General features: G+C 35.8%; 1 protein-coding gene across 1 annotated transcript in view; it reads right to left on the reverse strand.

The window, feature by feature from the left end:
• Positions 1 to 146: 146 nt before the first annotated feature.
• Positions 147 to 16,970, reverse strand: part of LOC137394380 (protocadherin Fat 4-like) — a 49,752-nt gene continuing 32,928 nt past the window's right edge. Inside the window, exons 22-33 of the mRNA XM_068081092.1 lie at positions 16,504 to 16,668; positions 15,635 to 15,869; positions 14,543 to 14,700; positions 13,232 to 13,349; positions 12,467 to 12,555; positions 6,962 to 7,135; positions 6,696 to 6,819; positions 4,515 to 4,691; positions 3,192 to 3,418; positions 1,980 to 2,157; positions 1,466 to 1,673; positions 147 to 297 (exon numbers count right to left, since the gene is read on the reverse strand). Coding sequence (XP_067937193.1) covers positions 147 to 297; positions 1,466 to 1,673; positions 1,980 to 2,157; positions 3,192 to 3,418; positions 4,515 to 4,691; positions 6,696 to 6,819; positions 6,962 to 7,135; positions 12,467 to 12,555; positions 13,232 to 13,349; positions 14,543 to 14,700; positions 15,635 to 15,869; positions 16,504 to 16,668 — 2,004 coding nt within the window. The remainder of the gene's footprint in view (positions 298 to 1,465; positions 1,674 to 1,979; positions 2,158 to 3,191; positions 3,419 to 4,514; positions 4,692 to 6,695; positions 6,820 to 6,961; positions 7,136 to 12,466; positions 12,556 to 13,231; positions 13,350 to 14,542; positions 14,701 to 15,634; positions 15,870 to 16,503; positions 16,669 to 16,970) is intronic.

Below are 16,970 nucleotides of genomic sequence, written 5' to 3' on the forward strand. Positions count from 1 at the left end.
CTAGCAAGTTTTGTTTGATTGTGCAAACGATATAGTATAGCATATTGTTATAGTATAGTACCATTATAGCAAACAAACTTTAAAAAAAGAAAACTATATTTAAGGTTGGGCAGGATAATATGATAACCCAATAGTATATCAGTGTCTTACACACCAGTGGAGTTGTCTTCTACTAGCAGAAAGTCACCAAATAAATCGCCTTCCAATAGAGCATAGTGGACTTCCCCGTTATTTCCTGAATCATCATCTATAGCACTGATCTGTGTCACCTGCACCTCATGAACATTTTCTTTTATCCTAAGAGGTCAAGGTCAATTGATATTAACACTCTTGTTGGTTTGGAACACAGGAGAAATGAAAGGCTATGTTTTACGCATTACAACTTTGTTTGATTAAATTTCTTGTACATTCATAAGCAGCTTGTTAAACTTTTGATGTGAAAAGAGTGTTTAAAATGTTTAAATTTAAAAAAGTAGCTCGAAGACTGCAAAATTTTGTGATATTGTACAGAAATTAGCTGTGACACGCAGCTTATCAACTAAGCTCATTTCACAAGAGTAAAAAGATGTGGGAAAAAGTTCTGTTTGAACTGTCATCCCCTTTACAAATGTCAAATGCCTTTACATTTGAGTTGTCACACACCGTTAGCAAGAAGCGACAACTCTGTACAGATACACATTGACATCAGATTACGCTTTTAATGAAAATTATTACTTACCAAATAAATTCACACTAGTTTTCATCCTAGTTATTGAGAGGAATTATTAAAACTGTAGTTTTATTACACATCACATTGGTGAAGGGTCTATCAATTTATTTACAGGTGATTAAGTCTTTGTCCGTAATATACTCTAATCCAGACTCACCGCAGGATTGACTTGAACCTTCTTTTGATACTACAAGAAGGTTTAAGTCAATCAATAAACACAAGATTTTTCCATGTAGGAGATCTTGATCAATGGTTCAAACTAACAGTAATACTCAACTTTGGAATACTGTGGAATCCAAATAATATATGTTTAGGCAGGAAATTGAGCTGATGAGTCTGCACTCTAACTAAACAGGGGGAAATAACAAATCGTCTCATGATTCAGTTCAATCAGAACAGGAACTTGGGTCACAGACGCAAGTTCGCAGGTATAAACAAAGGTGCCAGTAAATATTAATCCACTAGCAATGTAGCCAATGATAGCATGCGTTAAATGAACTCATAATAAATAGTTTGAAATAACACAACTTCATTTAATGGAAAATTTTAAACAACAATTGCCTACTTTACATAAAAATAAAGTAACTTTCAAAATAAGAAAAAATATGTCAATGACATATGTTGCATCTCATTATAGCATACTCTTATAACTTGTTCAGTGACCTAGTCTGAAATGAAGTAAATGGTAGACACTAGCAGGTAAACTCTACTATAAGATGATCTATCTACATTTAGGTATGCAGATAAAACACTTACTTGTAAGGTCCATAACGCGCGGACTCAAAAACTGGAAAGTTGTCATTCTCATCAGTAAGGTAGAGGAAAAGGTTAAGGGTGTCGGTGCGGCGCACAGACCCGTTATCTATGGCCTCTATGGTTAGATGCATTTGCCTCTCAGACTCATAGTCGAAGTCACCATGCATGTATATCACTCCAGAGACTGGGTCGATGTTGAACATCCCCTCTATAAATATTTGGAAAAGGCTTGACACCTGGTCTAGATATACTAGATGAGCCTTTATACAGTTGTTGAGACTATATTATTGTTATTTTAGTTAGATATAAAGAAAAAACATCGGAAAAAGTTGGTACATTCTATCGCCAATTGGTCATCATCGTACCATCAAATTATCATCCTGGCTTTTTTCACAAATAAAAATTTACAACTCCTTTTTATATACTTACAAAATAAATAAAAAGAATTCCTAGATTAGATCCAAGTCTTGTAAATAGTTTGAGCACCAACTAGTTTGACATAGTTAGGGTGTACCTCGAGAGCCCCCGATAATGCTGTAGGTAATTTCAGCATTGACTCCTATGTCTGCATCCTGAGCTTGCACTTGGGTTAGCATCGTGCTGTTGTATGTACCTTCAGCGCGGAACAACTCCAACCTATTGTTGTCAAACTCTGGTGAGTGGTCATTAATATCCAATAAGCTTATCATTACCTGTAAACAAGCCTGAAGTTGACCAACCATTTCCCTCAACAATGTTGGAAGTTGAACATGTAAACGCAGTAAACCCGTTAAAGCACATAAATTACATAATTTTTTAATGTATATTTCCATACATCAGAGTCTTGGCTTTCGAATGAGCTATTGTTTGCCATGGTGGGACAGACATTGGTTGGTGTTTATAGGATTTCCCCAGAGCTCTACCGCGAAAAAGTTTACTGGCATAGTCTCAAAAATTGTGACGTCACAATTCTCATATTCGTTGTTGTGTGCTCTTACCGCTTATTTATTAACTACGATAATGACGCTAGTGGCAGGCGAAGGTAGGACAACTCCAGAGAACGAATGAAGATGACAAAGGAATCAGTGTCATTAGTTCTCCATGTACATATTATTTTTATGATAAGTACCGCAGACTCCAAGAACCATACTATATTTTCCCGATGATATTATGCACTAGCTCTTTATTTTTAATGTGATGTTGCGGGTGACGACTGAGACTAATTAATTTCAAGCATTGCGTGATCTCGAAAGTGCGATTGATATTTAGTCCTAGGGTCACGCAACCGCAGGTCATAATTTAATTTGCAGGTCATAATTTAATCGATGTGATTTCATTACCTTTATCAACAACAGTACATCTATTGAAGCATAATTAATTAACCCAGAGCATGTGTTTGTATTGGTTGGCGTTAGCACGATCGAGGGCATTGTTGATTATCTAGAATCTTAGTTTATTATTACCACTCTCCGGGTTTAACAGCACCAATTGTCACAGAAAAACGCAGCCTCAATGGCAGCGAAAGGGATCGACGACCTAAGGCTAAATGAGAATTAAGACGGCACATTTTGAGTACCTGAACCAAGTATTTTTTTTGCAGGATGTACTTTTGACACCCCGTTTTTCATAGTTCTATTATTCTTTGTGTATTGAATATAGGCTCATTCGAAAGCCAAGACTCTGATGTATTCAAATATATAATAAAAAAATTATGTAATTTATGTGCTTTAAACATCACTAAACCTACTGTGACATAAGCTGTCTTAGGAGGAGACGCGTTATCCATAGCCTCAACAGTGTAAAGAAAGAAGGCTTCCAACTCGCGGTCTAGCACAGCCTCAATATATATATCTCCAGTCTGGCTGTCTGCGATTGAGAAGGATGGGTTGGAGCCGATGAGCTTGTAGAGAATGACGACTCCAACAGCTCTGTCAGAGTCACTCCCACTAGCAGATACTGTAGCTACTTTGGTCCCTATCATATGAAATTTAACAAAATACAATGACAATACAAATACAATAGTATTGATGGCAAGATCGAGACATAATAATAATACTGATACTATATTAGTTATCCCCAGTAATCTTTACTATAGTAAGAGTTGTGTCCGTCTATCCATTCCTCCGAAGCCTCGCTAAAAGTGTTAAGAAAAAAAGATTTCACCCTACATAAATTAAACTTGGCTCGTCCTCTTCCCAGGCAAACAGGCTACCATCTCCCCCCTCGACCACCTTGCCACATTGAGGAATACTCATGCAAATAGGTATATATATTACACATGACGATCTCTCACGGCGCCCGGAACTGTCGGCAAACTAGTAATCAATAATGAGATGGTAGATATAAAAAGGTAAGATCTAGTAGTAGTGAACAAGAAGAACGTCAAACTAGATACATTTGATGATATAAGAGTAATCGAAAAGGAAATTTGAATAAAAGCAAGAGTAGGAGTTTATTTAGAACTAGCAGTAAGCCTGTGTTCCCAGAAATTTCTTTCCTTCTGAATCAGATAGACTGCAGCAGGTAGACTTTTAAAGCAAATCGCTACTCTGCTTTTAAGACAACAACCAATGAATCCGTTCATTGGTAATCGTTCTTACTATATGCTTGAGTTTCTAATCAGATGGTGTCCTTAAGAGCCTGGTTCTCAGGAACCAGACTGAGTTCTGAAACCAATTATTTTAGCGTACGTAAGAGAATCCAAATTACAGCGGTCTCGAGTGGCTGCGATTAACTGTTCATTTTTGAGCTTTTAAGAGCTTGTAATCACATTTCCACATGTTTTGCACCTACAACACAGCAGAGTAAGACATGGTGAATCTTTTGATACCAAATAACTGTAATGTCAACTTTATTGCAAGTCAACCTTTAAGAGTCTGGTTCTCAGGAACCAGACTGAGTTCTGAAACCAAATATTTTAGCCACCTGGGAGAAGGCAACACGATATTCATAGAACATTGAGTGACTAACTCTTAACCAAATGGACTCCTCCCAAAATGTTTAATTACAGTCCGTGCTCACAGAGAAACTCACTCGCATAAAATTAAAAATCTCAATAAAAAATGTTTACCGATAGGTTCATGCTCCTTGACTTCTATCTGATACAAAGGCTGCTCAAATACCAGTAGATCTGCATCACTCGAGTGAATTTTTATTTGAATGAGAGCTGTAGAGGACAGTGCAGGCTGTCCAAAGTCTTTGGCCACTGCATACAAACTCAAGGTAGCATTCTCTGCTGTCATCATACCTAAAAGAGGATTGCCAGTTGCTACATCTACTAGTCTGGCTGCAAATCAAAGGCTAACATTAATATCTTGTAAGTTTTCCCTGTTCTAATTGAAATACTAATTATGTTAGTGTCATACTACTGGTAAGTGATTCATAATCTGAAAGAGCTAACGAGACCAAACTATAGACGTGTAATGAATGTTAGAGTTACCTTTCCTTGGTAAAATAAGTTTTTAAAGTGTATAGGCATCATATTTCACCTAATGTGTAATTAGGCTGTGGTCACATGACATAAACCTAATGATAATCTGTTAGTATGCACTATTAGCCTATATGATGAGCTGGTTAGGTGATAGGCTAACTCATACGTACACCCAAGAATAGAGGTCAGTAAGAGGTCAGTAAATAGTCAGTAAGACGTTATGTTATACTAACCTATGACATCACTGTCAACAACTAATCTATTAGTTACCATGTAAAAGTGATCACATTATAACCATCAATTTATTTTTATTTTTTATATGTACATTTAAATTTTACTTTTGTCTTATGTTTACTAGTTTACCAGAGGCTTAGAGTCAATGTAAAACATATATATCGTAAGATAAAGATGTTATCAACTCTAACATTGTACTGCATATAGTTATAACTGAACTTGCAATCACATCAACATATGATTTTTAACATACAAGGTAAAATTTTAGCAAATACTTGACTCTGCACCTGAAGTAAATTGAAACAATTGACGTTCAAAGTTTTTCGAAACAATTTACTGTACTTTCTAATCGATATGTTGGCTACAGCACGCAGCCAAAGCTGGCTTTTCATGTGCAATAGTCTATGTCTTTTTATGCGCAATATAATCAATCAAAAGCTACAAATATAATGTATATTTAAGAACCAGTGATATAAACAAACCATAAGTATATGACACGCAGCAACAAAAATAAACATTTTAAACAAATATTATTGTCTTGAACACAAAAATATTAACATTATTTGCTCAACCAGTTGCATTCTGATTGTTGCTTCTGTTTAGAAGCGTCTCAACAATAGCAGAGCAAAACGATGCCATTTTAAATAGAAACTTCTAGCGTGAATAAAGAGAAACCACGTGTAATCAAAATAGTCTCAAAATGTTACCCTCAAAATACATAGTAGCACATTTTTTATCAGAAATGCAAAAACATTTCCCCATGTACATCGAAGTATCAAGACTGGGTTAAAAAAGAAACTAATATTAGCCCGACAAAGTTACTAACTATTTCTATGGTGTTGCTTTCAAAGTTTTAACGAAAAAAATGAAAATGCTTTGGAATATGGACTTCGATACAAACCTAAACAACGATGGAATTAATTGTTGTTGATATAATCGAGTCATTATTACTACGATTTTGTGGACACTTTTCTACTGATCATTTATTATTATGGGTTTGCAAAGATTAAGAATGTCAAATAGTATCGGTCAAATAGAAGTGGTGTTTAAATGGAAGTGGCGCTCTATTTGTAATCCTTCTCTCACAGTGGCACTCAAATAGAGGTGGCACTCAAATAGAGGTGGCATTCAAATAAAGGTGGCATTCAAATAAAGGTGTCATTCAAATAAAGGTGGCATTCAACTACATGTTTTATGGTATATGGTAAGAGCATTAGGAATGGTAAGAATAGCTTAGCCTCGTCAGTAGACTTGCAACTTGAAGGTCAGGGGTTCAAATCCTGTATGGAGGTGGTTTTTTGTTGCTATAACTTTATTACTATAATTGGGCAGACAACAAACACTGAGATTTATATATCTAGATTTACCCCAAGATATAATATGTATGGAATCCAAAGCAAATATCAGAATGGCTTACTAAACTTCATGTATTTTCGGTTTTTCTTTACAAACATCAAATATTCATAGAAGACTAAAAAGTTACATTTATCTAACTCATAAGATTTTACTAAAAAGGTTACTAAACCATGTTGAGCAGATATGTTTGATTAACTAGTGTTGATATTATAGATGAATACTGCGACAAACCGAGCTGTATCAGTCGAAAGATGGTAAACTCCTCTGCGACCTTCACAAGACCTTCATCCGTTATGTTAAAGAGTTCATTGCCAGTCCCGTTCAAGCTGTACGCGACTCTGGAGTTATTGGTGTCCTGAATTAAATAGCGCATAGAAAAGTAACTCAAACTAAGTAAACACATAAAACTATTGGAGTTGTCTTCTTTATTATATAGTACCATCTAAATCAGTCAGTCTATCAATATTTTACTAAGTTTGAACAAAGAATTGAATTACAGGCTCATCCATATCTGTAGCGAAGACAGCCATTACAATGGCTGAGATGGGAGACCTCTCCATCACGCTGGCAAGGTAACGTTTCTCGGTGAAGCTTGGTGGGTTGTCATTCACATCAGTGACAATAACAAGCACTTGCGTATGGTTGGAGAGAGTTGAATCTTCTGCTTTTATCTGCCAGACCAACAAGTAAAGATAGCCATATAGCTAGCAGGAAAGAAGACGACAGAGCTTTTTGAAGTTGTATCCACATGGCAACCAAAGCTGAGAAATTTGAAATCAACTAGCTTCATGATCAACTTAGTTCAGTCTGATTGGAGAATTTAATGCTAGTGAATTCAACTGACATTTTATTTTTGAGTACTGGTTTATTCATGTGGCCTCTTCCCTCAAACTAAATTGTAGAACAATATGAGGAATCATGTTAGCTTCTAGAGATGGAAACAATTTTTAATGAGCCTGACTGAATGATCCTTGAAGAATTAGAAAATACAACGCTTTTCACTTTTTTACAATCATTGTTTACCCATTACAAATGTCCTTAGGTCAAACTCGCATAGCTTTCATAAACTTGAATTACAATATGCGCGCTCCAAAAGCTCTGGTTCTATAGCTATGCGACCACCCTGAGCTCAGGCTTTTATAGACTCAGAACCAAATTACGACTTGCAGTGCTCATTATCTTTTAGACTTTTGAGCAAAAGAATTTATTTCTTCAACAACTCTGGCTAAGTGTTTTAATTAAAAGTATTTGACATTTTTCAGTCGGCAAAATGCTTGCTTATAGTTAATAAATTGTGGGTCAAAAAAGACAGACTAGAGGGTACAACTTGGATGTATTAGCTCATAAAGTGAATTATGGCACAATTAAATCAATGGCCGTACTACAATAAAGAGAAAACAACTTCACAATAAATACGAATGAAAGGTAAATTACGAATGATAAGGTTTCCATGAAGTTAAAAACGTTGCAAACTTTAGTTGCAATTAAAACTAATTGCTACTAAAGATGATAGTTATTCACTAGAAATTGCACAGCTATGTTATTACTTATCTTGCCTGTTTGAAAAGTAAACCCTGTGAATTAGACAGAGGTAACTAAACAAATTAGTTGGTTTTCTTAACACAGCAATGTTTGTTTTGCAAGTTTACAGGCTTTGTTGTACTTGAAGCACATAAATTACATAATTTTTTTTATTGTATATTTCAATACATCAGAGGCTATTGTTTGCCATGGTGAGACAGACATTGGTTGGTGTTTATAGGATTTCCCCAGAGCTCTACTGCGAAAAAGTTTACTGGCATGGTCTAGAAAATTGTGACGTCACAATTCTCATATTCGTTGTTGTGTGCTCTTACCGCTTATTTATCAACTACGAAAGTGACGATAATGACGCTAGTGGCAGGCGAAGGTAGGACAACTCCAGAGAAGATGACAAAGGAATCAGTGTCATTAGTTCTCCATGTACATATTATTTCTATGATAAGTACCTCACACTCCAAGAACCATACTATATTTTCCTGATGATATTATGCACTAGCTCTTTATTTTTAATGCGATGTTAAGGGTGACGACTGAGACTAATTAATTTCAAGCATTGCGTGATCTCGTGAAAGTGCGATTGACATTTAGTCCTACGGTCACGCAACCGCAGGTCATAATTTAGTCTATGTGATTTCATTACCTTTATCAACGACAGTACATTTATTAAAGCATAATTGATTAACCCAGAACATGGGTTTGTATTGGTCGGGCGTTAGCACGGATCGCGGGCATTGTTGATTATCTAGAATCTCAGTTTATTATTAGCGCTTTCCGGGTTTAACAGCACTGATTGTCACAGAAAAACGCAGCCTCAATGGCAGCAAATGGGATCGACGACCTAAGGCTAAATGAGAATTATGACGCCACATTTTGAGTACTTGAACCAAGTGTTTTTTTTGCAGGACGTACTGTTGACACCCCGTTTTTTATAGTTCTATTATTCTTTGTGTATTGAATATAGGCTCATTTGAAAGCCAAGACTCTGATGTGTGTGTGTGTGTGTGTGTGTGTGTGTGTGTGTTTTATTTCACCTTTAAAGATTACACAATTGAATTAATACTCGAGACAAAATATAATTAACCAATGCGTGAAAAAAAATAACAATAAGTAAGAAATGATGATGGGGCCCATTGCGAAATGGCAAAGCCAGTGGTACGCGAGCCCGAGTCAGCAGCACAAAAACCAGACCGTAACACTCACTCTCCAGACTGGAGATGGTGCCTCAATTCCACCTTATATTTACCGAGACATTTTATTGATCTTATTGAATTAGGTAGTCGATTCCACAGCGCAGGTGTTGCAAAGTTTGAGGATCGTTGACCGGCTAAAGTTAGATGATTAGGTACGGGAAGAGAAAGTAATTGATGACGAGTATTATAAAATGGTAGTGCTGGATCACATTTTGAGTAAAATAATTTATGGGCTTGAATAAGCAACTTATATTTATGCAATTTATCAATAGTTAAAATATCAGAGGTTTTAAATAAATCGTTTGTTGGAAATCCAAATGGCTTACGGTTAATGATTCTGACAATTTTCTTTTGAAACTGTATTATTTTGCTAAGATGAATTTTGGATGCATTGCCATAAGTTTCTATTGAATAGCATAATTTGGAGTGAATAAGTGTGTAATAAAGCATAATCAGCAATTTTTTTGGAATGAAAGCACTTATGCGGTAAAAGATGCCTGATATAGGCCGTAAATCTAATAAAAGCTTACGAGCGTGGGAAGACCAGTTCAAATTTTTATCAATTGACACTCCAAGAAATTTGACTTCATCAATTGCTTTAATAAAAGTGTTATTAAAAAGAATAGGCTGATCAAATTTAATTTTGCTCTGGTAATTTTTAAAAACAGTAAAACAGGTTTTGTCAAAGTTAATGGTTAATTTGTTCGTTTGACACCAATCAGCTAGTTTTTCAAGATCAGATTGGACTTTAGGTAAATCGTCGTTTAGGTTCTTTGAACTCATAAACAAATTGGTATCATCAGCATACAATATAGGAGTTAGATGAGTTAAACAATCACAAAGATCATTTATGTAAATTAAGAATAAAGTCGGGCCTAGCACCGAGCCCTGAGGTACGCCACAAGTCAAATTGTCAGCGTTAGAAAAAGTATCATTAATTTTTGTTGTTTGGGTTCGGCGGGTTAAATAGCTTTGTATCCATCTGATGGTTAACTCACTAAAATTAAATTGCTCTAGTTTTTTAAATAATATTGCGTGATCGATCGTATCAAAGGCCTTCCTGAAATCTATAAAAATTCCTATAACACATTCACTTCGGTCAAACGATTCTAGAATTTGGTTAGTAAAAGTTGAGATGGCATCAGATGTGCCTCTAGCTCTTCTGAATCCAAATTGGTTTTTATATAAAAGTGATTTATTTTCTAAATAATCAACAATTTGTTGATTAACAAGTTTTTCCAATATTTTACTAAAGACTGGTAGAATTGAAATTGGACGAAAATTACCGCATTCATTTAAAGAACTCCCTTTGTGCAAAGGTAATATTTTAGCTTTTTTAAGTGCATCAGGTACCTTCCCAGTCTCTAGTGATTTGTTAAAAATCTTACATAAAGGGTAAGCAATACTCTGTGAAACCGATTTCATAAATTTAGCAGTAATTTGATCTAGGCCAGAGGCTTTGTTTGAATTTATTGTATCTACAATTTTTAATAAACCAGTTATATCGATGTATTGGAAATCAAAAGCTTCACCAGCATTATTTTCAAGCCACAATGCTTGATTTTGGATAGGATTTTTTGATGTATTGAAATATATAATAAAAAAATTATGTAATTTATGTGCTTTAAAAACTAAATTATTAGCTGCTAAAAAACTTTGTCAATTTAGATCGAATGCTATCGACCACTAAAATACATTGCATGCTGTATTTTTCGACCAAACATATAGCTATTAGTAAAATGTGACCTTAATGATCAGCTTTGCCAAATTTCAAATCAATGTATTGATTGATTTCCACCAACCACCGATAGCTGCCTGCTTTTGATTCGCTATAAAAAAATACTGAATACAATTTTCACCCACAATCGATCCTGCACCAAACCAACAGTCGTCCTTCACATAGTAACTCAATGTGTCATGTGGAAGATAGCCATGATCTGTATGGTTGAGCAGAAAATGTGGTAGTTGCTCAGCAACACTCAAGTTCAAGAGAGAATTACTTCATGACAATATAAGATAATTCTAGACGGTATATGGCCATATGAGAAACTAAAAACACACTCTCACATTTAGGCATTACAGTGGATCGGTTAGAGAAAAGAAAAGCATCACTGATAAAGCACTGTACCACTAGCAAGAGAGAAGGTGACAGCAACCAAGTCTAAATTTTATGCAGAGATTGTTATATACAGACAACATTTACATCAGGACGCTAATTATTGGTGATTTCTATTTATTATTGCTAAGGAATGAAGTCTGTTACATGTCGATCTCTACCGCTTGATATTACTATATCACCATTAGTGATATGCTATATCACCATAGCATGTCACTAAAGGTGATATCAACTTTAAAAAACAATGCTATTTCACTAATGGAAAATTCCAAAAGTTGACAGTGTATAGCATAGACCTATTAACTACACTAATAACTATAGTTAGTAGGTCTATGGTGTATAGTGGTGCCTATGGTGTATAGCTTCACTTTAATTTTTGCTTTTTCATAATTTTTTGTTTTCAAAGTTTAATTTTAAGTTCATTTCAATTTTTTGTATAACTTTTATTAAACTTGTTAGTGATTACTGAAGCAGCCAAAACAGAATCTCACACTTTTAGCTGCCCTAGTAATACGAAAACAGGCAGTTTAAAAAAATTTAAGTTATATACACAAAGATTTTTTGCATAAGCAGCAATCTTTACAATGATAAAAACTGTATACATACGTTAGAAGCCTTGTAACTTAGAAGGCTCCTAACTTACATGCGTAAGTTAGGAGCCTTGTTAAGAATGCTAAGAAAACAATTGCACCCTACAGGATTCAAACTCGGATATTCAGATTACCAGCAAAGCACACTACCAACTGCACCACTATACCACCTTTCCACAGCCAAGAATAATTTTGCATATACTTATTACACAGGAAGATCTCGCTCGACTAACAGGACAGCCAGAGTACTAGAAAAAATACATAGTGACCAGCATTTGAGCACGTAAACGGCAGACTGAGGGAAGCAACTCTAACAATGCTTTTGACATACAGTGTAAATCAATATATAAAAAGTTATCAGAGCGTGAGGTTTATAATAACTGAAGTGTCACTCCCTCTAACTAAGAGAGATAACATAAACATGCACAAACAAAATAACTTCACATAAAAAATGAACTGATTTAATCAGATCAGATCAATGCGGATAAAATAAGCACACTGTATCACAACTAACCATAACTGCAGACATAACCATAGTTAACCAAGGTCATAATCACGACTCACCATAAATCTGTAGTGAGATATTCTCTCTCTATCCAGCAGTTGACCCAAGGTAATCTCCCCAGTTAGTCGGTGGACAGTGAATGGTAAATCTACACAGACCAGCATGACGCCTGTCAGATATCTTACTTGAAACTTTATTATTGATGTGTTTTATGGTATTTATCGTCTGCACCATTATTTAGACATTAAAAGCAATAGTGATTTGCCTGCCACAGGAAGTCAATTTGAGGTAACACCAACCCTGAGCATTATTGATGTATATAAAATATTTGCATTTTAGTACCCTTTTGAGCACTTGTAACCAAATGTAACATATCAAACAATCAATAAAATCCGATATTATTAGTTGAACTGAACATACAAGTCTTCACAGCCATCGGCTACATTGTACATAATAAATACTAATCTTGACTCTGATTGGTCAGACAGAACATGGTAAATATTAATCTTGACTCTCAATGGTCAGACAAAACATGGAAAATACTAATCTTTACTCTGATTGGTCAGACAGAACATAGGGAAATACTAATCTTCACTCTCACTGGTTAGACGGAACATGGGAAATACTAATAATGACTCTTATTGGTCAGACAGAACATGGTAAGTACTGATTTGAATTGTTATTAATTGCCTGACCATAAAGAATCATTGGTATAGGAATCTTAGCAATCATTGGTCAATAATATGTGTAACTTTTATTAAATTTACAGAACATTACACATGAGCAACTATGATTGACAGTGCCAGATAGCGTAAAACACTAACCTTGACTGACATTCGCCACACTGAATACTACTGTATCATTATCTAGGTCACCAACAGAAACAATGCCTATGACAGAGTTGACAGGTGCATCCTCTGGAACCGTCCAGAAGTAATTTTCCTAAAAACAGCATTCAATATTGACAGAAAAATATAAAGAGTATATTAAAAGGCATGTACAGTCGTATCTCGACATACGAGCTAAATGCGTTCTAGGACTAAGCTCGTATGTCAATGTTCTATATCTCAATGTCATTTTTCCTATAAAAATAAGTAAATACAAATTAGTCCATTGCCATACTATGAAAAAGCCACTTGAAACAGGATGTTTCTATGGGAAAACGTGTTTTTAATTGCTGTAACTCAGTACCTATGCTCACAAAATAACAAATACCTATTTAGTGGTTACATGCAATAAAATGTAACATGACTGTGTACACTATTGTATAGAGTTTTTACCTTTGAGACAGACGAAGCGTCTAAAGGCAGTCTGATAGAGAGACTTACCAGTAACACGTTCAATACACTGAACTTTTGTGACACTACGTAGCATAAAATAAACTTTGAATTTAGCTTAAATGAATTTAGCTTACTAAACACAGACTTAAAGCTAAGTTTCAATCTTTTACTAAACTTAGCGTTAATTTTGTCATCGTCTAGAACTATAGCCTGTTTCCGGCTTGGCGATTTTTGTCTCAATTTCACCACAACTTTTAGCCAACCTTTTTAAAGCTTTTTTCAAACTGATTTGATGGAAAAGAACGAGTGATGCTGTTCTCGAAAACAGGCTCTGGCAAGCTTGGCCATTTAGTGACCATTAAGAACTGGTTTGCATCTCAAGGCAAAAACTTGCTCGAAATTTTGCTCACAGCTCGATTTTCTCGTATGTTGGGGCATGAATGTAGCTAAAATAGTAGTTAGCAACGATATAATATTATTGATCGAATGCTTAAACAAAGCAACATTCTTATAATCTTTACTGTAGTGAGAGCTGTGTCCACCCAAAGCCCCAAATAGAGATTGGGAAAGAAGATTGCTTTATGCGTCATTCAAACCCAAGACATTCAGCATGACAGTCCAGCACACTAACACCTGCGCTAATCCTTCTTCACCATCCAGACTTTTATAATAGCTATGAATATAAGTATTCTTTATACTTCATTGACACACTTGATGAACTCTCATGGCACACTATACTACCTGGGTACTTGTAAATATAATTTGATAAAACAGAAAACACCGGGTCAAAGTTCAGAGATCAAACTGCATACCAGTTACTGACATACACTAGATCAGACACTGACTAAACATTACCTGAGAAAAAGCGGGAGAGTTGTCATTGATGTCTTCAACTATGATGGTGATAGACGCCGTGTCATAAAAATCAGGGTTATCCCGATCTCTAGCCTCAACGTCTAAATGATGCACGGGATATGTTTCTACATCTAACCCTCCCGTCACTCTCAGTACACCTACCAGCACAACAGTAACACACCCTATTTACTGTCTTTCTGTGATAATAGTACTGACTCTTGCTGTCCAACCATATATTTCGTATACTATAGTAACATTGTTCGGAGAATCAAACTGGAGTATAGATGAATCAGATAGATGATTGACATAAAAGTTAGCAGACGTATCTTTGCGACGTCTACTGTTCTCCAAGTGTGTGTGGGAGCTGACTCAATCAACCAATCATTTAGCAGACATAATATTTGGATATTTAGTAATAGGAACTCAACTGCAAATACACCTAGGCCAAGGCGATATATTGTAGGATATAAATTGGGCTTGAGGCCTCAAGTTTTTAACACTGTTATAGGGCCCATCCCACCCCACCCCACCCCACCCCACCCTCTCGTCGAAGGCCTTCAGGTTAGCCGCTGTGTGGCTCTAGATCGCTCTGAACTTATTTAGGCTTTTTCAAGACTTTAAACAAATATTTTTTATATATCAAGCATAATTTTCTACGAACCTAGTACAACTGAACAAAAGTAATTAAAATCAATTTTACAACTAGTCTCATCAGCTATGCTACATTTTTTTAAACTATTGAAATAATTGAGCTTTGCCTATCTTACAGGAGTTGTTTTACCACTTTCTGTCTGATGCCAATTGGACTCTCCGAACAGCCAAAGCTCGCTAAAGATGAGTTCTGTACGACGTACAGTGGTGAATCGTTGAGCAACATTCGCCAGCACACTCCATTATCTTCATTCATCAACAAACCGAATTTTCAAGGTATGATACTTTCATGCTATGTTAGTGCTAGCTGCGGTACTGAGTACCACCTTGCACAGTGTGACTGAAAAACGCCTGCAGAACGAAACAACTTGTACTCATGAGGTGTGCAGATATTTAACTGGCACAACATAGAGAATGAAATTTGTTTGAAGGGCAACTTACCTGTATCAGCATCCATCAGAAATGGTCCAGAATCACCAATAAGTCTATACAGGGTTTGAGCATCTGTATCAACATCTGAAGAAGTCACCCGACCAAACACCATGTTACGGGATCCTTCGCTAACAGTGAAATTGTATGATGTCTGGCTGAATACTGGAGGGTTGTCATTCACATCTGTGACATGTATGGTCAGGCTAGCTTTCACACCCCATCCAAGTAAATCACCCGCCACTACCTGTCCAACAGAAGTTATGTGGGTTGAACTGTGAAGGTGAACTGGGTGATTTTGTGGTTTAAAATCACTTATGACAAGAAGTGCAACAATGCAGTTCAATTGTCCATTTGACCAACAGAAATTGTTCAATGAACCAAAATGACCGATAATACGTCTATATCGGACATCAGACATCTATATCAGTTTTTTGTTCTCATGGAAAGCACTTTAAAACATCTGTTACACACATGTTATTGCTAAAACAACGATGTGATAATATTGGAGTTGCGATACTTTGTGAAGAGAATCTAATTCTAAAAACAACATTCACCAGGACTGTTGGAGAAATCCTTCCACAGATAAAAAGGAATCAGTAAAACAAACATGTAAAAACTTCTTTTTATTTAGCAAGTAGCTAGCACTAAACCCTCATCGCATGGCGCTAAAATATAAACAATGGTGGTGACAAGCACCTGCCCCATCTCTTCACAGGCAGCAAATTTAACATAATCACAACGTTCCCTAAAGTCATAGCTGAACCGGCCCAACATAAGTGAGTGAAACATAGCCTGGGTTACATGTTACGTGTCAAGCCTAAGTGAACAGAATTTAAGTTTGCCAGCACACTTGATGATAATGATATATAGACATAGACCTGCAGGTAATACACGTGTGTCTTCTCATAATCCAGTTCAAGGTCATTGTCAGTTTTGACATAAACAGCAGCAGAGCTTTCTTGGATGGCAAATATACCAAATCCATCTTGTGGCTCCAATGTGTAAAGGAGTGATGGAAGAGCATTGCTGTCAGCCGCGTATATCTATGAACAGATGCATCAACAGGGTCATTAAATATTAGACACAGTTTTAATAGAGGCATCAGCATTGTGGGTGCACTTGAAGCGCAAATGCAGATTTCCATAGAGTCGTATTTCTGCAAAGGTTATTCTAAAAAAATTTCACTATTGTGTTTTTAGTTTATTTAGTCCATAAAAGTATATTTCAGTAATTTAAAATAAAAACGCTTCAGCACCTGGTTTCAACATAATTATAATTCGGTCTATAGTTTTCAGTTTTACTGTATAAAAGATTATACCATTTTTTAAACTTAAAATAATTATTT

The sequence above is a fragment of the Watersipora subatra genome, chromosome 4, assembly GCF_963576615.1.
Source record: "Watersipora subatra chromosome 4, tzWatSuba1.1, whole genome shotgun sequence".
Classification (NCBI taxonomy): Eukaryota; Metazoa; Bryozoa; class Gymnolaemata; order Cheilostomatida; family Watersiporidae; genus Watersipora; species Watersipora subatra.